Raw genomic sequence first — 21,955 nt, forward strand, 5'->3', positions numbered from 1 at the left:
GCTCTCTCTGGCTGCTGGGGGAGTTTTTGCACCCGAGTGTGGCTCTCAGACGGGGGCCGTTGCGTGGCTGGGGCTGCCGGTCATGGTGGGCTCCTGGTGGGCAGTGGCGCTGCCTGCAGACACACACTCCACCTGAAAATTTCCAGCTGACTCGAGCATTTTTGTTTTTTCCATCCTATATTCTACACAAGTCATAGCAGTATTGATGATATCGCTAGGTGGAGAGACATGACTGCACTCGCTCCTAGCACTACGCAGATGACTCCACCACGTTATCAGCTGAACTTCTCCGGGATTTTTTTTTTTTTTCTTCAGCCACCAAATACCAGAAGTCTTTTTCCAGCAAAAATGCTGATTTCTTTGCAGTTAAACTGCAACAAACCCCTATCAAGCAAATGCTGGAAAGTGGATCAAAAGGCATCTCTTCAAATGCTCCTGCTGGCCTGTTGAAATGCCATGGGGACAGTGGTTTTAAAAATTCCCCCCTTCACTCCAGTGTCACTGCAGGAGAGGGGGGCCCACCAGGCAGGGCTAGTGCATCACAACTTTGAGACAAGTGTGGGTGCTGCGTAAAGCCATAGGGGCTTTATTTTCCAGCACTAGCCAGCATCTTTACCCAGATCGACACTAATTTTGTAGACGGTAATGGTGCAATTGATGAGTCATAACCAGAAATATTATTTATCCATTAGCACAATTATAGTGCTAAGCCTGCCAGAAGTAACATAACCACAGAGAAATTAGCAGAGGAAGTAGAAAAATGACTGGAAGAACCTTTGCCCGAAAGATGGGAAAGTGGGCATGAAACCTGGCAAAGCACAGCACAAACCATTTGAGATTTGATGGTACCTCACAGCTAGGTCTCTTATGGGTACCTCCATGCTCCACCATCAAAGCAGGATGGGGCACCAGCTTGGAGGCAGTGGCCCACTTTCCCCTCTGTCCCAGCCTGCCTGGCCAAGCACCCCAGCCTGGCAAGCCGGTGGGCTTGCTCCCATCGGGGCTCATGTGGGTTTCGGTGCCCGTGGGGAGCTGTCAAGGGTATGTGCAAGAGTGGACCTAAGTGTGGACAGATTTCCCATCACTCCTGTCTTCAAATTGGGGCTGGAAAATGTCCCAAACTGATGAGAGCCTGTGGCATTAAGAGAAGAGAAGAGAAAACCCCACTTGCACCACGACTGCCTCCCTGCTCGCTTGCTGCCTGCCTTCAGTTGACCTAGTTGAGTCACGGGGAGATGGTGAGTGAGAGACATCCTGCGCTGTGGTTGGCACTGACACTGCCCGGGGAGAAAAAGGTGCTTCTCCCGAGGGTCGGTCCCTGCCCCACGTAGGCAGGGGGAGCAGGGACAAGAGGTGAGTGCTGCAGTCCAAAGGGAAAAGCTGATTTCCTCTGGCCAGAGCAAGGGATGTTGCTGGTGCCTCTCTCCCAGCTGATGTGTGGGAGAGATGGCATAAGCTGAAGGCACAGGTTGGGTGGTGGGGAAAGGAGACGGGCTCTGGGTAAGCTCCTGAAGGGACCTGGCTGGGTGCTAAACGCCAGTTCAGACACATTAAGCACGTTCAGACGTGTTCGCTGCTTGCAAGTGCTTTTCTTGCTTGAGTTGGTGTGCCTTATCTGATCATTGCCCCTCCATGGGACCCATCCCAGGCAGAGCTGGGGAGCCCCGTGGGGTCAGGACACGTGTTTGACCCTCCTCCCGGGGCTGCTGAACCCAGGGCAGTGGGAAGCAGGCGGTGCTGCCACTGGCTGTGACCCTCTCTGCATCCCCAGGCGGGCTGTGGCACAGAAAGCCTTTCCTTGGGAAAAATACAGATTTATTATTATTGTTGGCACTAAAGGTTACTCAGAATTGGTTCAGAAAGGCAGAGGCAGGCTTTATTTGGCAGACCTTTTTTTTTTTTTCCCCTGAAAAGTCTTTTATTTGTGTGCAGACCTTTTTTTGCAGAGAAGAGGATCAAAAAGAAAAAACCTCCGCACATGGGAGAGCTGGACTCGGGTTTGGCATGTTGTGGGCTGGAAAACAGCATTAAGAGCTGGACCTGCAGGGCAGGGCTGCAGAGGCTGGAGACAGGCTCAGCTTGTTGTGCATCAGGGGAACATCCCTGGGGCCAGCTGAGGCTGTCTCCAGCTATAAAGGGAGCGGGGCTGGGGGCCTCTCTACCTGGGGGTTTGTCCAAGGCAGAGCTGGGACAGTGAGACTTTACCTGTTGAGGTGCTGCAGGTGAATCCCAGCAGCCATGCCGCGATGCTGCTGTGTATTTCCATGTGAGCTGGTGGATCGGCCACCACAGCTCCCACCATGCCCAGGACAGACTCCGCAAAAGGAGAAGAAATACTGTAAAAAACCAAGGTAATCTGGGCTCTTTCCCCTATTGTCTTGAAGTGAGCTGAGCATGTTGGCAGGGAAAAGTAGTTTCAGGGGAATAAACTTTCTTCCTTGCTCAGATCTGAGTTACCTGTTGGATATGTACTGAAGATGCAACTGAAAAAAAAATCAGTCTTTTAAGGTTCTAAAAAAACTGCATACACTAAAAAAGCAAAGAATCCCTAAACACTGGATGAGGAAGAGATGATTTAACAAGAAAAAGATGTCATCAAATGCATGAGCTATACCTTACTGTTTTTGCAGTCTTGCAGTGAAAATATTTAGCAGCTGTTAATGTCAGCGTGGGAGCCCTCATGTCCGGAGGGTTGTAGCTATCTGAAAGAAAATGAAAAGCTCCAAGTATCTGTATAACATGTGAGCTCTGGTGGCACTGAGGGGGAGATGACACTGCTGGGGGGGCAGGTGGTCATACACCCCATGGGTTACTCCATCTGCCTTGGTGAGGAACTGGGAAACTCTCCCCATCTGCCCAGCAAAGAGGGTGATTGCCCAAAGGCACATGGGGCTTACTGTGGGATGCCTGGAAGAGCCTTCTGAGGCTGTACAGGACTTATTGTGGGATGTCTAGGGGAAGGAGCAAACGGGGGAAAAGGAGAGATCAAAGCAGTTTGGGGAGGAACCAGTGTGGGAAAACAGAGGGAAAAGGGGACAAAAGGGACTGCTTGGATGTCTGGCCATGCCCTGTGCCTGATCACTGTGGTGTGTCCTGTCTGCTTATTAAACATTCTTTAGCTGTTTTCCTGGTGAGGGTCTCTGCCTGGTGTGCACGGGTGTCTATGGATGTCGGAGTGCCAGTGATGGCAGAGGCATCATGGGGCCCAGCAGCCAGTGTGCTGGGATGGCAGCAGCCAGAAAGACGGTGCTGAGGGTGGGTATGTTGGTGTGTGCGATCGCTAGCAAACAGGAAGCCAGGCCAGCTGGAAACTAGGATAAAAGGCTCAGGAGTCTGGAGGATAGACTGGAGAGACTGTATGTCTGAGACCAGCAGCTGAAGGAATCTATATTGTGTGTATATAGGTATATATTTTCTGCTAATGGGCTTTCATCCTGATTAGCCAGGGAGGGAAACAGGATGAGGCTGCTGGTGCTGTTTGTGCGAGGACTATGCATTTTCTGCCCGTGCTGATCTGCATGGCTGACTACGCGTATATGTGTGTATGTATATATGTCCTGTGGGTGGGCGTATGTATGTATGTACTGTGTGCACGCACACTCAGCCTTACTGCTGGCTGGACCCAGGGAGTCGGAGCTGCGGCAGCCTTACCTCTGTCTGGCTGCCAGATTTGGCAAACCCTAACACAAACCAACCTCAGGGCAGGCTTCTCCAGTGGGACATTGGTATGAACCCATACCTGCTTGCCTGCCTTCAGAGAAGTGTCCCCTCTCAAGCCCCCCCCAGGGTGGCCGGGGGGGTGCTGGCTGGAGGGAAGGGAGCCCCAAACATGCCCCTGAAGCCCAGCTGTGTTCATATGTCTATGGGAGAAACTAGGCAGGGCTGTTTATATTTCACATAGGGACTAGTGAAAGTGGTAGGTGAAAAAGAAAACAAACAGGTCAACTGCAAATATTGGTGTTGAGGGGCTGACTGCTCGGCCCCCTGGATTTCATACCGCTGCACCCCTTGTACTTTTGCCTGCGTCCCTCAGGGCTGGCAGCGTGATGGCTGCGTGGGAAGGGCAGGGAGCCAGAGTCTCTGGGGGCTCTGGCTGCGTCCACAGCCATTGTGCTGTCCCCCTCTTTAAAGCCTGACGGAGCATGAGTGCTGCTGTGTGTAATACAGAGAAAACCTCCGGCCGGGGTTAGTCATTTGAGGCTCTCGATACTGCCTCGCAGCCCTCTGAACTGGCGCTGCGGAGGGGCTGGACGCACTCATCTGTAGAGCCCCTGCGCATACCGAAATACGCGACGTGATGGCTGTGAGTGCCCCCATCCACGGCACCTGTGGGCTGGCTGCTCCCGCAAGTCCACGTGGCCTCCTGCCTGCTACGACGCGCAGCCCTGGGCAAACAGGGCCTGGCCGCTTCTTTTAGTTGTAGGAGAATTATACAGCAGCTGGGAAACATTTCCTGCCCCTGCTGTGTTACTGGCTTATGTCACAAAGACAGTGCAATCAGCATTAGATGGGCCTGAAAGCCTCAAGGACTATCTGCTGGGGCACCCTGGGAGAACAGGCCAAGGACTGCTTGTGTTTTGGAGATACGGGCCTTTTCTCATCTCACCCAAAGGTAAAAGTTTAAACCTATGGAAACCCTGTTGTAATAAGAACTTTTCAATCATTCATTCAAGCTGCATCTAGACAATTCAGTCTTTTGCAAACAAAAGGAATAAAGAATAAAAAGAGAAAACTGAGAGCATGTTGTTTCTGTCTGTCGCGTTAAAGCAGAGATTGCCACCGGGTCCCAGCAACCTCCCTCACGCAGGGTCCAAAGAAGGAAACAGTGATGCTGTGGGGAAAATCTCTATCGGGGCTCGTGCATGACCAGGGTGAGTGTCAGGAGAGTTTCCAAAGGTTTCAGATGGACATTTCCTGATATAGAAACTGTTAAGCTGGATGCAAGTGCTATATTTGGTGCTTTTACAGTGAGTAAATATGATTTAATTGTTGAAGAAATGGTCAGGGCTTAAGGAGTAGTGACCACAATCTGATTATAGTCAGTATGAGCAAACAGAAGGCAGCCCCAGCCAGTAATACAGCTACTAGATGTTTCAAAAGGGCTAATAGAAATTAGGGGAAATGATGAGCAAAACTGACCAGGTGGAAAAAACAATAACTAAATGACTGTGAATGGAAAGTTAAAGAGCTCTTTAAGAAGTGTTTAAGAAACAGTGAAGGAAACAACTTCGCCAGAAGTTTAACCTGATAGCTGTTAAAAATAAGAAAACAATATTCAGAAAAGAAGAAAACAAAAGAGTTCATATTGTCTATGAGGGAGATGCTATGAAGCATCATGCTGGTCAACGTGCTTTTGTTGACAACAGATCTTCATTCAGTCTGCGGCGCTCCATAACTAATGGATAAATCTTTGCTGATGAAGCTGATGTGAGAGGCAGGGGAAGCAGTATTGCATGCAACCTGATTAGAAAAGGATGAGCATGTCATCCCAATAAAACACCTGCAAAGGGATGAATTCACTCATCAAGTAGGAAATGGTGCTGCATGTGGGTCTTTCTCGCTGGGCTTGGCTGCGGCAGGAATGACATCTAACCCTTCTCCACCTCTTTAATGCAACAGTTGGAAGTAAATGTAAGACCATCACCACTGATTTAAAAAGCACAAGTCACCCCAAGATAGAGGGACACATGGTAGAGGCTGGGGTTTGTGGACAGAGCTGTTGCAATCTCCATCCTGTCTCTGTCCTAGAAAGGTCAACAGCTCTTAATGCCTCCCCTTCTTACTGCAGTCTCTGTTTGCCCACTGAGCATCTGTTCATGCTCCACTGCAGCTATTTAAGGGAGCTAATAAGAGGTAGTACCTCTGCCTGCAAATCTTCCCCTAAACCCTGCTCACAATTCCTATCATCATGTTTTAAAAAAGTGAACAGGTTAGAGAACCACAGGAATAATCGAGAGCTGCAATAAAATCTCATTTTCAGGAGAGATGATTTTGGGAGCATCTTTGTTGGCCAAAAAACTCCCACGGGGGTCGTGAGGGGAAGGAGACAGGTCAATGATGACGGTGCCAGATAGGCAAGAGAAACCACTTCCTTAATGCACGGCAGAGGTGTATGTGGAGTATCACTGGCTTCGTGTCCTTCCCGGGGGTTTCTAATGCCACAGGAGTGACTGGGAATGGAGCTGGCTGAGCCAGGGAGCTCTGCAAAGTAAGCTGCATTTCTGAATGTCAGCTGTAGAATTATTTCAAATTTTTCATAGATTGTTATTCCTCTTTACCAGAAAAATGGCAAAAGATGTATTTGATTTTCTCTCCTGATATCTTATGGTGTGATGGTATGGTATGGTATGGTATGGTATGGTATGGTATGGTATGGTATGGTATGGTATGGTATGGTAGGATTTCTGACTGAAGCAGCTACTGAGGAAAAGGAAGGGAGATTGGTATGACTAAGTTCACCTTGACATTTTAAATGTGTCACAGTGAACGCTTAGCCCCTACCCACTCAGCTGATACCGTGGTAAATGAAGTCTACTCTGAGGAACAGAACAGCACAGTCCACAGGGGCTCACTGAAAAGAGATAACGCTGAGGGCAAAGGTCACCACCAACAATGGAAAATCTGTTACGTCAAAAAGGGAGCAGCAGCTGACCTTTAGAAACCTAACAGCTCTGGTGTGAAATGCGGTGGCTGCCAGCTGAGGGAATGCCAACTTCAGCTTGCTCGGAGGTCTAAAACTGCTGCCCATTGGGGTCTGTGCTGAACAACATGACACTGCCGTTAAAACCTGCCATTAAACACGCAGCTCTTTGCAGTCACTGTACCCGCTTACAGATGCCACCTAGCTTGTCCCAGGGCGCTGGGCATGCCACAGTCCCTAAACACCAAGAAAAGCTGCCACCACTATCAGAGGGGCAGTTCCTAATCCTGCCTGGCTTTGCCATGCCCAGGGCAGCTGGAGCAGAGCATTGGGTCCTCTTGGAAAAAAGGCTTCTCTTGGCCCGAGGATGGTGACAGCCAGGGAAAATGACTCTGTGCACAGCAGTGAGGAACCAGCAGCTGCTGGAGGTGTGCCCCGGGGAACACATCTGCCGCTCACCCCACTGCTCCCATAAAGCAGCTTGCTCAGAAAAATCACAGCGCAGCACTCTGGGATGAGGCACAGCGGGGTTTACTTGGTGCTGACACTCCTCTTTTGGGATCGCCCCACCAAATCCTGGCTCCACATAAATGTCAATATTTTTATTTGTGATTTCACAGCATTTTCACAATTTCCTTCCATATTTTACACTGCCAAAAGTAGCCTGACTAACGTAACTCCTTCCTACTGGCTCTGTGCCTCTGCTGGCAGAAATCCTTGATGCACGCATCAGCCAAAGAGTGCCTGTAAGCAAGGAGCAAGAAAAAGCCACGTGGACTTAAAATCAAGGGTGAGAAATAGTCCACATGGTTCAGAGACACTGGAGCGAGCAGGAGTCCACAGCTCATTGGCTTTGATAAATAAATCTGGCTTAGTTACAAATATTTTATTTCTGGAATGGATAGAAACATTAAATGGCAATAGCTGGAGCACGCACTGAGCAGCAGGACCTGGATGAAAATCTTGCCTTTGTAACACTTTGCTTTTTTCCCCCTCCTATATAACTGCAAGGCTTCCTTTGCTATTACCCACTGTTTTACTAAATCGAACCAAGCGACCAGTTATTCTGGAGACAAAGACAGCCTTCGTGGAAAATAAGCAACCGCACACAAGAAGACAGCCCAACACCAGGTCTAAGTTTTATTACTTGACTGCAGCCATGAAAGCAACAGCACTGCTCTCCTAGTAATTTATTCCAAACGGAGGCCAAACCTTTAAATTACAGGCAAAGACTACCGGCAAGAGCCAAGCGGCCAGATCTCGCCCGTGAGCATGGCGCTTGTGCTCCAACATTGCCTGTGGTGGTTGTGGAGAGAGGGTACGCAGACCCTCGCAGCTGCCCTCCAGCTCCCATTGCCGATAGCGGCAGCCATGTCGGGCAGCAGTGGTGTGCGGTGTTACTGCCTGGGTTTGTCTGTCCAAGTAATGCCCTGGTGTGAGGGGCCAGCCACCAAACCCCAGCTCCCAGGAGAAGCTCTACTGCATTGGCCACCAAAGGCACCACCAGGGCAAGCAACATCTGTCCCCATCGTGCATCCCAAAGAGCTGGCAAAAGCCGGGGCGGGGAGCCTATAAAGTCACACAGTAGTGTCCTCATTCCTTCTTGGCTTGTCAGAGGGTCCAGAGGATCCCCAAGGTAAAGGGCACATTGCAGAAGGGCAGGCCCCAGGAGGACAAGGTATGTCCTTCCATTTTGACAACAAACCATCAATAATCACTCAACTAGCTCCGCTTCTGCTGAGCAGCGGTTTTGTACAGACCATGTTCATGAATACTACGAAATAGAGAGTCAAAGCTATTACTGAAGGCACAGTGAATACCCACAGCTACTCCTCTGCCCAAGAGGCTTCCTTGCCCTGCAAGACATTAGATTTTATTCTTGGAAACCCACACTGGTTGCTACTCATTTCCTTTTTCCTTCTAGATGTTTACAAACAGTTCAATCAGTTGTTCTACTGTTTTTCTGAGAAGTAAAGTTAAACTCGCCTATATAACTCCCCAATTCCTCCTTTTGGGCTGGTGAGGACACTTTCCCAGGAAATGGGAACTAAATCAAGGAGAGTGCCAGCAAGGGCTGCCAGGCCTCAGGCAAGAGGCCCTGCCCTGTGACTCCCCCACATGGGGTGCTCCCTGCGGGCCAGGGGCTGTGGTCCCTGGTGAGAATGCTCTTTGCCCCATCCCGCCAACTGGAACGCAGCAGCCTCGTGGCACAGGGGCACCAGTAGGTTGGGGCTCCGAGCTGGTATGGCAATGACACTGCAGGACTTAACCTGGACTTTGACTGACACTCTTTAGCCAAGGTTTTAAAACACTCAGCTCCCCAGTCTGGGAAAGCCCAGAAATGACAGCCTAAAGTAAGAGGCACTGTTGTCAAAAAAAAAACCCAGCAAGACATACTGCCAACTAACTCTGGTTTCCTTCAGTCCTTGTTGGAATAACGTTGCTGCGTGTGCCACCGAGAGGCATTTTTTTGGAAAACTACCGAGATGACCAAGTAATCAGTGTCTGCTGCAGAGCGCCAACAGGCTCACAGAGTCACCTCAGCCTGCCTGCTTGCCTCGTCACTAGAATGGCAGGATGACTGCAAAGGGCTGAGAAAAGCCTCAAGAGACTCCAGCTTTAGGGTCCCTGTGGAAGAGGGACCAAAATAATTTTGACCAATGCAGCAAATTCTGGCAACTGCTGGGTGTGTGCAACAAGCCTGTGATGCAGTGAGGTTCCGAAGGCCAGGAAGGTTTCCTCTAGGAGGGAGAGCAGCACGTGTCTAAAGCCAATTTAGACAGCACATGTCTAAAGCCAATGAATTTGCATGCACTTGGGTTTTCATATGCAAGGCAGGAGGACAAGCTGAAGGCAATTAAAACTGCGAAAGACGGTCTGTGCATAGGTGTTTATGATGCCTCTGAATGAGCTGTCCTCTTTCCTGTTTCGGACACAATGCCAGATACATTACTTGAAATGTAGCTTTCGATCCTCAGTGCTACCAGTGTTGTTAATCCAGGCTGAGCAACACTTGCACTGGGGGAGTACAGAAATGACGAAGCAATTTCAGAAATACATATGCACAACTTCCACCCACATTTTTTTTAGGGTTTTAGAAACAAAACCAGCACAAGATCCAGAGTCGGGGAGGGAGGAGATGGAGATGGGTGAGAGCTTGTGTCTGGTTCAAAGGCATGTACTCAAAATGTGAGAATTCTGGGATCACACGAGTTTGGAACATCTTAGCTCAGTGTCCTGGCATTTTTGCAGAAACTAAGCAGCAAACGGCAAAACCAACTTTCCCTTCCTGGAGGGAGCAGGGAGGAAGCGTGCAGGGCAGAACAGCCCAGGCTGTCTGCGCTCAACAGAGCTGCTCTGATACACAGCACTGCCTGCTCTTCCAGGAAGGCAGCTGTGGCGTGATGATCGCGCACTCTCGTTCTGTGATTCCCCACTGAAACACTGACAAGTTCGTTGGCAGGCTGTGCAAGACCTGCAGCTGGCTGCCTCTGCAGTCACTCGCTGGCGGCTCTCATTACAGGTAGGAATGCAGGAGCCCCTGCCCATGGGGGAAGGACCCAGAGCTGGATTTGTTCCCCACCAGGAAGCTGCTCTGAAGCCACATTTGAGCTTTCCTCGTCTCCAGAGTCTCCGTGGGCTCCCACACACCACCAAGCCCCTTACGGATGGACACCAGGGCTGAATGTTTTTCTGGGGACCTTTTAAGGAAGCACCTAGACATGGCAAGATATTGCAGATCCACGAGAGCAAACAATCTCCTTCCCTACATCCCCCAGCCTCAGCAGGCCTCCGCAGCACCCCAAGGCATCACTTCACTCCTCTACAGTGCTTGGCCAAGCCTGAGTCTGGTCACAGCTGATGCTGAGCTTGGTGTGGGGCCACCCGGGCTCCCAGGCGCTGTGTGACCACTAGGCATCAAAGTCCTGCCTCCAAACTCACGCTCTAGGTCAGAGGGAACTGCTCAGAGGCAGCACAAACTCTCCTTGCTGCGGCTCCAGTCATATTTCTGGATGAAGAAGGAGGGTTAGGGTTGTTCCCAGGGCCTCTCATCAGGCTGGAGTTCAGCCGGGGGCTCCAGCATGCCCTGGCGAGTGGCCACCGGTGAAAACAGGATGAGAATGCCCACGGACTCAAAAGCCAATGGAAAAATGTGAAAGCTGAACCTTCTTCAGTAAGTTTCCATGACTTTTGGTTTGCTCTCGAGACAAACACCAGAGTGTATTCCTGACTCAATCCACCAGGTACTGGCAACTCAAGGTTATTTTTCAAGAGCAAGGGTGGTGAAGGTGGGGTGTCCTCACGGAAGGTTGCTTACCCAGCTGCTGTACTCCCCCCTTCGTTTGGTTTATGTTATGCTTATAGGAAATATCCTTGCCTAGATGGAAAAACACATGAAAGAACATTACTCTTGCCTCCTCTGCATGCAGAGTGCATGTTTGTCAGGACATGTGCCTTGTGACAGGTTGAGAGAGCCCATTTTGGGGAAGGGAAACTTTCTGACAACTCATCCCTGAAAGACAGACAGATGATAACACTCCCAATGGGCTCAATCATGACCAGGAGGAGGCAGCGCTTGACTTCAGTCATGATATGCTAATTTGCAACAGAAAAAATTCTGGCTAAAAGAGTGGTGGAAAGAGCAGTGCTGGACTGCCCCCGAAAAGGATGCAAAGCCTGTCACCCAAAATAAGCACAGGAGATGGTCCCTGCTGCAGACAACTGACATTTAGCAGCTCTGTGCATCACAAGCAAATGTCACAAGGAGACCTAGCAAAGGGGAGGTGCTGGTGTCCCAAGGGACAGGCAGTCCTCTTCCAGGAGGGAAGCGTGGACGGCCTGGGGGTGCCCCTCCAAGTGCATTCCCTGGACTGCAGGTTTCAGTGTATGCAAAAAGGGATGTTCCTTGAGCAGTTCTCCATTTTCTCCCTCGTAGGCTTCATGCAGCATTCCATGGCTTTAAAGCCAGAAGTCAAAAGGGAAGAGAAATAGAAAATACCTGTTTTCTCTCCAGCTCTTTATGCTGTCCACCTGTCTCACATCCCTTCCTATTCATTGCTTCTTTACAGAAAACAGATTTCAGCAGCATTATATGCTGCTAACAAGGGAGGGAGCCAGCCCTGTAAAGCCCCCACCTGAGGCTGAACAGAAAGATGAGAGCTTTTACTGACAAAAGACTGAGTGAAGACAAGCACTGTCCACCCAACTCTTAGCTATTGTTGGAAACATCACATACCAAGACATCCACAGCTGAAGCTATGAAAGACATAAACACATCTACTTTCAAAGGCCCTTACTCAAAACTGAACTGGGATGCAATAAATCAGCCCCCACATTCACACACACACACACACCAAAAAAAAAAAAAAAAAAGAAAAGAAAAGAAAGAAAGAAAGAAAGAAAGGAAGAAAGGGGAAATTCAGATTAGTCACAAAGAAGTTCCCCCGCCTGCTTCTCTGTGTGCATAAAGCGGTCTCCTGAAGGCACTGTCCTCACTTCATCTCTGCTCCTGGGACAGGAGCACCTAGCTCATCTGCCCCTGCTCCTCCAGGCTCCTGCTGTGCTCCTAGCCCCTTCCCCGGCAGTTGCTGGCAGTGCAGCTGAGATGGAAGGACAGCCAGATGTAAAGCCAAGAAATCAGGACCAGATGGATCGCAATAGGGAACATGCAGAGGATGAGTGGAAGAGCTGGCAAAGAGGACAGGTTAGGAACACGCTGCACCTCGTGTCCGCGGCTGCTCAGTGGATATTACTGCTTGCCTGCTTGATTTACCTTGGTATAGGTTCTCTGCAACCCTCAACGGTAAGAGCTCATGTTCAACCCATTGTCTGTTGGCCTGTAAAGCTTTCTATGGGCTTTATTATTTATCTTTTTAGAAAAGAAAAAAGTATTTAGGTTTATCCCTATTCAAACCACAAGTTTTTAATCCTTTCCTTAATTGTCATTCTGGTTTTTTACATTGCCTGTCCTCAAAACAACATCCAGTATTGCCCAGTGCAGGGTTTGGGGACAGGTTGTCTGGAAGGGGGATCATTGCAAGAATGCTCTTTGCACTGGCCTCTGGGGGAGGGAGGTCTGCCTCCCTCCTGCTCCCTCCCCTATTTGCAGTGACTCCTGTGTATTTCCATTTAATTAAATGGGATCATCTGGGTGCATGTTTGTTTTCAACAAGTGCATGTGGAAGAATGAGAACCTGGGTTGCTCATAAACACCTCCTGAACTTTTAAAATGTACTACATGTGCAGGCAGACATGTGAGAAAGCAAGCTAGCTTGTGACAGCTCTAGCAAGACCCCTGAAACATTTCAGCGCTCTCAGTCTGCACATGTACTGGGCTTTAGGAGTAGTCATCTATATCTGCAGAGGACAGCCTCTGTGTGCGTGTGTGTGCGCGCGTCCATGAGAGAGAGAAAGACTGATGTGGCCAGAGAGAGTTTTGTGTACATATTAACACCACTGCAAACAAGATATAACCAACAGAGATGCTTGAAACTCAGAATACTTTAGCAAAAATTGCAGCAAATACGTTTGCCTCTTTCACGTGGTTGCAGGCTGGTGGATTGTCAACAGCCTTTCACTGCCACTTAGCACTAGCTACTTCTCCTCCCACATCTTCTCCAGGAGCTGTGTACTACTTTAAAGCTTGTTGTGCTTCATCTTTTCAGAGTTCATTCTTTCCTCCCACTTTGACCTGGCAGAGAAGCAAGCCAGGCATGTACCCATGCAAGGGGGGGATGGCCTCGTGCTCTGGGTCCTCTGCTGTTTAATGAAAACCCTCGTGCTCTGCACAAGTTTCACTGACCTGAGTCTCACAGTGGTTATTAAACTGCAGAATGATGACCCTGATAACACTGAAAGATAACACTTTTCATTCAGTTCAGTCCTCTTCTCCTTCCACTACTTTGGGAGAGAGAAGTCACACTGGAAGCCAACAGAGAAGGGCAAGCTATCACACTGCTTAAGATGCAGAAACCACTCCTGGGTCACACTCGGGTTGTGAATCCTCTTCTCTTATTATCTCTCTTCTGTAAAAATGTTAACTCAAATTCTCCTCCAGAGGAAGATGGCAGGGGCTGGCATTGCTGCCTGTGAGCCTTACAAACCCAAGAGAGCAGCAGCTGAGGAGGGGACACAGTATGTGCCTGGAGTTTCCCTTCCTCAACAGAAACAACTGAAACAGGGTGCTCAAGGAGCAGCAGCTGCAGCAGATGAAAAGTCCAGGCCCTGGGAGTCACCAGAGGACCTTTTCAGTTTTAAACACTTGCTAACTGCAGGCTCAGAACTGGTTTCTATTATTTTAACCAGATAACTGTCGTGTCCTGTTCTGACTGCACCATGCTGTGCAGGAGCAGTCTCACAGGCTGTACACGGGGGGGTTTCATTGCACTGGAATTACAGGGCTCAGTAGGATAACCATGAGCCGACCATATAATTGTCTACAGAAGAGGCAGCAGTGCTCATCTGACTTGGTTCTTGGGGCAGTTTAGGGAGACAGACTTTATGGAAGTAGGGGCACAGCAGCATCAGAGCAGCAGGCTGGGAGCGCTGGTCCATGGGAGCAACTGAGAGGCTGTCCCTGTTCTTGGGATGAGTCTCCTCCTGCTCTCCAGGGCTGGAGAGTGCCACGCTAACTTCAGTAGCAAGACCGTATTTGATTACTTTCTATTGTCCTCACAGCTCCTGAAAAAACCTGGACCGTTCTGTGAAAACACAGTGCAAATAATATCACGGCACATGCTCAGGAAAGTTAGCATCTGCAGCCCAGACCATGCTTAACAAAAAGGGGCAGTGATCCAGTTTCTGTCATCATGCCGCCTGGAGAGCAAGCCTCAGCTGTGATTTCCAAATGAGCAAGTTTAAAAAAAAAACGTAGTGCTAGTCTGCTTTTGCATCTGCAAGGTCTGTGAGTTCCCAACTCTGCTGGAATTACCTGCTCTTGCCACACCGGCTGTGATCAGGCCACGGGCAAGCCACTTACAGGTGTGATCAGGGGCTGTGCAACCCCCCAATGGCAAACACATGGGAGGTAAAAGCCTTGAGCAGCTGTTGGGAGTTCAAAGGCTTCTAATGATCTGTTGCAGGAAGGTTTTGGCTGAACAGGGCAAGAAAAGGTGCAGGAGGAGTAATCGTGCATTTTTAATGTAGATAAGGAAAATATGGCCATAATCTTAATATCTCCTGATGTGGAGAAGGTACAAGCCGCTTCCAGTGCACAGCCATCTGCAATCTGTATGACACAGGGAGTCAGGCACATGATTGCAACGGTCCTCTCAAGTAGCATGTATTGCTACAGTCCCGAGATGTGCACTTTGTGCAGTACAAACCTATTCCTGAAACTTCTGCCATGTGGCATGGCTCTAGACACAATGTCCCAGATAGGAGGAAGTCTTATATGAAGTATCCCATGAAGACAGGCTGAGAGAGTTGGGGTTGTTCAGCCTGGAGAAGAGAAGGCTCCGGGGAAACCTTATAGCAGCCTTCTATTGCCTAAAGAGGGGCTACAAGAAAGCTGGAGAGGGACTTTTTACAAGGGCATGTAGTGATAGGACAAGGGGTAATGGCTTCAAACTGAAAGAGGGTAGATTTAGATATAAGGAAGAAATTCTTCATTATGAGGGTGGTGAGGCACTGGAACAGGTTGCCCAGAGAGGCTGAGGATGTCCCACCCCTGGAAGCGTTCAAGGCCAGGTCGGATGGGGCTTTGAGCAACCTGGTCTAGTGAAAGGTGTCCCTGCCCGTGGCAGGGGGGTTGGAACTAGATCTTTAAGGTCTCTTCCAACCCAAACCATTCTATGATTCATGTTTGGGAATCCAGAACAGGCAAAAATGATGTAGAAACTGCATGTAAATGATATGGGGAAATGTGAAGCAGTAAGTAAGGAGCACCTCTGTGCCCTCAGCCCTCCTGGCATCCTTTCCCACACACCATAAGAAGGCAGAACAGAGAAAGAGGGTGACTAACTTTGTTACTAGCTCGCAGACATCCTTCCAGTCCTACTGATACGTTCTCTCCTCAGCAGAATTTACTAGTAGATAATTGCAAAGTGCTTTGAGATTGTGCAATAACTGGCAGAGATATGTAAAATGGGTAATGTGCATTAGTGACAACGGGGCTGATATTCTTACCATTGCTACAAGTTTGTCACCCAACCTGTCTGTGTCTAAGACGCCCTGTCCACCAGTGGCCAGATCAGGACATATTGCGGTAGATGTCATTTGACCTCAGAAGCTCAGCAGTCGCGTGCTTAGCTATCATCTCGTTGGGTCCTATGCTTAACTATCAACTTGTTGGGAAATTACCTGGAAATCCCAGCTGCCTGAGCCAAAGAGTGAAATGCTCGTGCGCTTAGGTGTCTAGAAAAAGAGTAAGCATAAAACTCAAGCTGCTGAGGCTTAGGATAGGATCAGTAACGCCGGGGGAGATAGATAGTTCCACCAGAGCCAGTGTGCAATAAAGGCTTGTATTTGATAGTAGAATCCAGCCTTGCCAGTGGAGCAAGTGGCAGAGCATCGGCTGTGACAGCACTAGAGGGTGCCAGAGCAGACCTTTCCCACCACCAGCACGCAGCACCCACCTCACCCTCCGGCACAGACTGCACAGGGCAGCCCGGCTCCAACCTCCTTCCCCTGCCGCTTGCCTTTACCAGGGCGCAGCACTGAACCTGCAGATTTGCATGTCTGTGCTCACTCTCTGTTCAACACTTTCTGTGTGCTCAGAGGGAAGGGGCTGCTCTGTTCCTGTAACACAAAGCCAAATATATGAAAGTCAGCCCAACATACATCTCATCATCTCACCTTCTCCCTGAGGAAACCACTGGCATAGGTAAAGAGAAGAACACGGAGCAGCCAGCCTAACCTTTCACTCTTTAATCAGGCAAATTGCTGAAGACTTGTGGTTGTGAAGAGACTGCAGATTTGGGCCTCCTGTGGTTAAGATGAGAGATGGGTTTGAGATGCAAAGTTCAGATTTAAAAATCTAATACAGAAGCTTGGTGTTGGGCGTATCTGATCAGTAAGATACACATTTCTGTATTTGCATTCACTTTTTCTGTTATACTCATAAAATGCAAATCAATTTTAAACGTGTCTTAATGCACTTCTAAGGGAGCCACACATTCAGCAACAGCCTGACCCAAAGTGCAGGGAACCATAAAGCCAGACCCACGTCTTAGTGCCCTGCAGGAGGAGAGTGAGACAGCAGGGGCACGTGTGGGTCCCAGCTCTGCAAACAGGCCCCCCCAGCTGTAAGTCAGACTCGAGGGCGTCATGCAGAAGAGGCTCTGCACCCCGAGGTCCTTCCTTACTGTTTGGTCTGCCTCGATTACGTTCACCAGGATGTTTTTCTAAACAGGACGAACGCTACCTGGTGTGCTCTGGAGGGCTCAGCACGGGGCTGGAAGTCAGACAGGCTAGGAACCACTTTAAAATCGTATTTTAGAATAATGATATGAAAGCAGGTAAAGAGCAGAGCTGGCTAGCAGCAGCCGTGCCAGCTGAGGCTACTTGAGGTGCTTTTGGAGGCGCGGTCCCGGTCGGGAAACGAGAGCGATCCGCGGCAGCAGCGAGGGGCCCACCGGGTGCGTTAACGAGGATTTCTCCTCTGTTTTTTTCAGCCTCGGAGCGACAGAGTGCCGTGGACACACATCCGCTACACAGGTGGGTGGGCGTCGGGGCAGGGGGCGTCCCGGGACGGCTCCCGGGGCCCCGCAGCGCTGCCCCCGGCCCCTCGACGAGCGCCGGTACCCCCGGCCCGCTGCCCCCGTACAGCAGCCGCTACGTTCCCCTGGCACCCCGGGAGGGCTCCCGGCTCCGCCGGAGCGCTGCCCCGCTTGCCGGGCGGCTCCCGGCTGGCTCTCCGGAGCGTTTCCTGCGGGGGGGGGTGTCCCGGGACACCGGGACCCCCGGAAGGCTCCTCCGGTACCCGGCGGCGGCTCCCGGCTTCCCTACGTTGCGACTCCCCCCAGTACTCCGGTGCCGCCGGAGGGCTGCTCCCGGCTCCTCGCCGTGCCCCGCACCGACCCGCGGTCCCCGGGCACTGCCGTGGCAGCCGGTGGCCCCTAAAGTGCTGGAGGCTGTTAATAACGCGCTTCGTGTTACAGCAATGGCTATTTCTTCTGGTGGAGGAAGGTGCCAGGAGAGCTGTCTGGGGGGAGAGGGGCCAAATCTGACCCAGTGCTGCAAGGTGCCAAAACCAAGCAAAAGGGTTTTCCCAGAGCAGAAGAAAAAACCTGAAAACCTGCGTGGATTTCTGCAAACCTTACCTATCTACTAAACCAAGCTTTCACTCTGCGAAAGAACGAGAAAAGTATTTTTGAGAATTTACTGAATACGTGTGGTGTGCTCTTGGGGTATTTCTGAAACAAGTCAATGATTTCCTGATTTATGAAAAATGTAAATGATTTCCTGGGGAAGAGCAAGTGAGCGTACACACGGTAGCAGAAATAGCAATGCTCTGTGTGCTGACTACGTTGGATGTTTTGTCCAATGACATATCTCAACGATAGAAGCAAATACTAAAATTTTTAAATCGTACTAAAAATATTGATGATGGCTTCACTTACAGTTAATATTGTAAGGTAGCAATTAGTCTAACCTAATAGAAACCCATGTTCTTAGAGAAAAAGCTTGAGAAATTTGGCCTCAGCCCGGAGGGGCTGTGCTGCCTGCCAGGAGACCTTCTGGGTCCCCTGGTCCCAGGGGTTTCAGCTGGTGTGCTGAAAACCCAGGAGCATGGCAGGGAGACATTTCCACCATAGCCCTGGCAACTGTTACTGCCCGTTCCAAGAGAAAACCTTTCATGCTAAGTTCTAGTTTAATTTCTCCTGACCCTGCTCTGTATGCATTTGTTTCTTCTGTTTCTGTCTCTACACTGCTCTTTTATGCTGTCTCCTGTTAAAAAAACCCCAAACAAACCCAGAGACAAGGACTTATGTTACCAGCATGTCCACAGAAAGCACTTTTTCTCTTCCTTCCAGCTCTGAACACTTTTTCCTCCTCTTATTTACTGTCTTTATTTTCTGTTCTTTTTAGGAGCCTGTTCTTCCTAAACTCACATGTCTGTATTTTAAGAAAGACATTTAAGAAAGACAAGCATAAATAGAAACTTGGAGGAATAATTCATATAAACTGGAGTTGTAGTCCAAAAGGCACATCTCGCTCAGGAGTGGGAACCTGGAAATTTCCACTGTAGATGATGCCTGTCTAGAGTAGATGATATTCTAGCTCTGGTCTGCCCTATTCTCTAGTTCACTCTCTTCCTTTCCTATATTTTTCCACCTTTCCTGCAGTCAGTCCGTATAAAACAACCCATTTCCAAGAAGACATTTGTCCTCATGGGATCATCTTTGCTTTCTTCCATTCCAGGTAAAAGCATCAAAGGAGCAGCCGTGAATCTCACTGCTGAAGTAGGCTCTATTCAGATCAGAAATGGTTCCATCATGATCACCTGTGATGGCCTCTACCTATTGTCCTTGAAGGGCAATATCTTTTTCCATGGCCCGAAAGAGGAGGACTTGCTGAATCTGACACTGTGGAAGACAGACAACAAGACCAGCAGGGCTCTCTGGGAGCAAACTGTCTGGGTCAGCGGCGATGCAGTAAATCTCACCATAGTGCTCTACTTGTTTGCTCAAGATAACATCACCCTGGGGACCAGCTCCAATGCCACCATTGCGGATCTGTCATTTAGCATTGTGTTACTAAGTCCCTTCATTTGCTCATTGTAGAAGATGACGTATGAAATGTAACATGTAAATTATAGCCTTTCCTACCAATCCATTTGCATGTGGGAGGCTTGTTCTCACAGGCTGTACTTGTACAGGCAGACTGGTCTAGCCTCCCTTCTTGGGGCTGCAGAAGGCCTCAGCTGGAGTGCAGATAAATCACAGTGCAAACGGGCTTTATATAGTGCATGCCGTGTTCATCTCTTTGGAGCTCTGCGCAGCTGTTTTGCTACCTAGGATGGATCTTTCTAACAGTGGAGAAAGGGATGCGTGAAGCCCTTGAGGGGAACAGAAATGAAGGCCAAAGAAAGTCACCTAAGCTTAGCTCATATTCAGAGAAACCCTGGATTTCTCTACTTACTTGACAGTATCCATATATAGTACAAATGCGCTGTATATTTGCTAAAATAAAAGTCTGGTAAATCGGGAAGATACCTCAAGTGTCTTGAAGCCATTTGGAGAAGGAGGAGAACAGACCTGCTCAACAGCCCTTTGCCTGGCAAGGCAGGAGACAGGGAAGAGGCGGCAAGGGACTTCCTTTGCAGTGATCCAGATAAATGCTCTCTGAGAGGTAAAGGCCACGAAAAGAAGGTGGTATTTCAAAATGAGCTAACAGGACTGCACTGGACAGCAGGAACGCAGGTCCTGCAGTGACTATGAGGTTTTTAGGAGCAGCTTTTAAGAGTGGAGGCCCACTGGCTGTTCCAGCTATCTGCAGGCTACTGAAGCCTGAGCCGAGGGAATATCTGGTGGGACGTTTACATCTTGACACAAGCTCTCGGCGGTGTTAAGTTGAAGGAGAATCTCCTTCAAGCGCACACACACAGACTGGCTTGACCCCAAAATGATCCAGGCACACGAAAATTTGGAAAAACACGAAGACTCTGGATTTGGTGGGTTCTCTCTAATGGACCAAGTGAAACCTGCAGGTCCGCACATCCTTTCCTCTGGGAGGACTGAGATGGTTCCCATGAGCCTCGCAGTAGATCTTGTCATACAGGTATGCACCACAGAGAGATTCACAGGCACAACCTCCACGATGCACCTGTGCACCCATGCACACCCTGCCTGGCTCCTGCTGAAGTCAGACTGCTCTCACCAATCCTGGGCTGTGCATCCCTCTTCTCGTTACAGCTTGTGGCCGCTGAGGACAAGTCCTGCTCTGCCTGCGCTGCAGGCAGCACGTGACCTGAGCACAGCCAGCAACTGTTGTATTTTTGGTTGAAGTGCGGTAGATTTCAAGGGCAAGTTGACTACCTGGCTCCAACGAACTCCAGCAACATTTCAGCCTCTCACTGCTTTTGTTAAAAGTATTTATGTATTTATACTATAGGCATAAGAATGTTACTTCAGATTTCTTAGAAACACTGGGAAGGGTTCAGACTTTGGGTTGTCAGCACTAAGCTCCTCTTTGCAGATGCTCCCAATGCCGCGGAGCATTCCTGCTACGTGGGCACAGTGCTGCCGCCCGCCTTGGCTCCCTGGCTGACCTGCTCCGGGCTGAGCACTCCTGTGGGCTCAGGTGCCAAAGGTAGCTAAGGAAATCTTTCAGGCCTTGGTGAGCTTTTCTATATGCTTTATGCTATTGTTATAGGCTTTATGAACTTCCCTACCTGGGGCCAGGCCACAGCCCCAGGGGAAACCGCTGTGGCTGAAGCAGTTATTCATGCAGTGCCCAGAAGGAGCTTTTTCTCATCTCAGGACTGAGAAGCTGTGGGCTGACTTGCACCTACAGGATGCTCCTCCCCAGCTGCAAGGGGCATTTTGGGCTTTTACCTCTGGTCACTCTGTCCACCACAGGGATTGCAGGCAGCTGCACCCTGCCCCCAAGCTGGGCACTGTCACACTCCCCAGCTGAAGTGAGAATGTGTTTCCCTTCCTAAAAGCTAATAAAACTTTCCTTTGTAACCTTCGGGCTTGCAGTGTCCCTCGGGAGTGGGGGTCTGTGTTTGCAGACATTTTCACTGGTATGAAAGCTATATGAAATTTTCAAATACGTTCTTTTTTTTACAGTTCAGCTTCAGTTTCAGCTCTCCCCAAGGGCATGCAGGGCTGGTGCTTCCCAATGTCGGCTAACACAGGCAGGGCGGGCCCTGTCAGTGGTGAGGACAGGGGTGCACAGGACAGCAAGAAAGATTAAGCCTAAACAACACAAATGGATTTGTACCTCAGAAGGGTGCACCCTTTCTTCTTGCCTAGAGCAGGAGAGGGCATTTCCCACACTGATTCCCCTGCACTTTCAGGCTGAACTAGACTGACCTACATATATACATGTACATCATGTACTTGTCTTGAAATAAAGGTTGAAATAATTCAATTCCTGAGATTAGTCACCTTTGGGACTGACTATCCTCACCACTAAGGTTCCATACTATCAGCTTCTGTTTTTATTTGGTGACCCCTTCCTCCACAAGGTTGAAAGTCTCTTTGATATGAGAAACATTAGTTTTTGTTATTGGAGTTGTTAAGGCTTTGTGGGAGCTTGTAGATGGTGCTAAAGTCACATCATACAGCTCTGTTCAACCAGGTCAGTGCACTGAGGTTTTAGGTCACCCCTCAAAGCTCATTGCAGCTGGAGGTGTTGAAGTGCAAG

At 49.5% G+C, this 21,955-nt stretch overlaps 1 protein-coding gene across 2 annotated transcripts; it reads left to right on the forward strand.

Moving 5' to 3' along the window:
* The first annotated feature begins 12,245 nt into the window (after window positions 1-12,245).
* On the forward strand, window positions 12,246-21,639 carry TNFSF4 (TNF superfamily member 4). 2 transcript variants are annotated; one of them, XM_030034276.2, is made up of 3 exons: window positions 12,246-12,443; window positions 17,254-17,296; window positions 19,004-21,639. In XM_030034276.2, the coding sequence occupies exons 1-3, from the start codon at window positions 12,246-12,248 to the stop codon at window positions 19,363-19,365; spliced, it is 603 nt and encodes a 200-aa protein (XP_029890136.1). In that variant the 3' UTR covers window positions 19,366-21,639. The 2 variants fall into 2 exon arrangements, 1 of the variants encoding a protein (XP_029890136.1); XR_005933681.1 differs by lacking the exon at window positions 12,246-12,443 and adding an exon at window positions 16,847-17,097 and having other exon boundaries at window positions 19,004-19,059.
* The last annotated feature ends 316 nt before the right edge of the window (window positions 21,640-21,955 follow it).

This window comes from Aquila chrysaetos, chromosome 12 (genome assembly GCF_900496995.4).
Source record: "Aquila chrysaetos chrysaetos chromosome 12, bAquChr1.4, whole genome shotgun sequence".
Lineage (NCBI taxonomy): Eukaryota > Metazoa > Chordata > Aves > Accipitriformes > Accipitridae > Aquila > Aquila chrysaetos.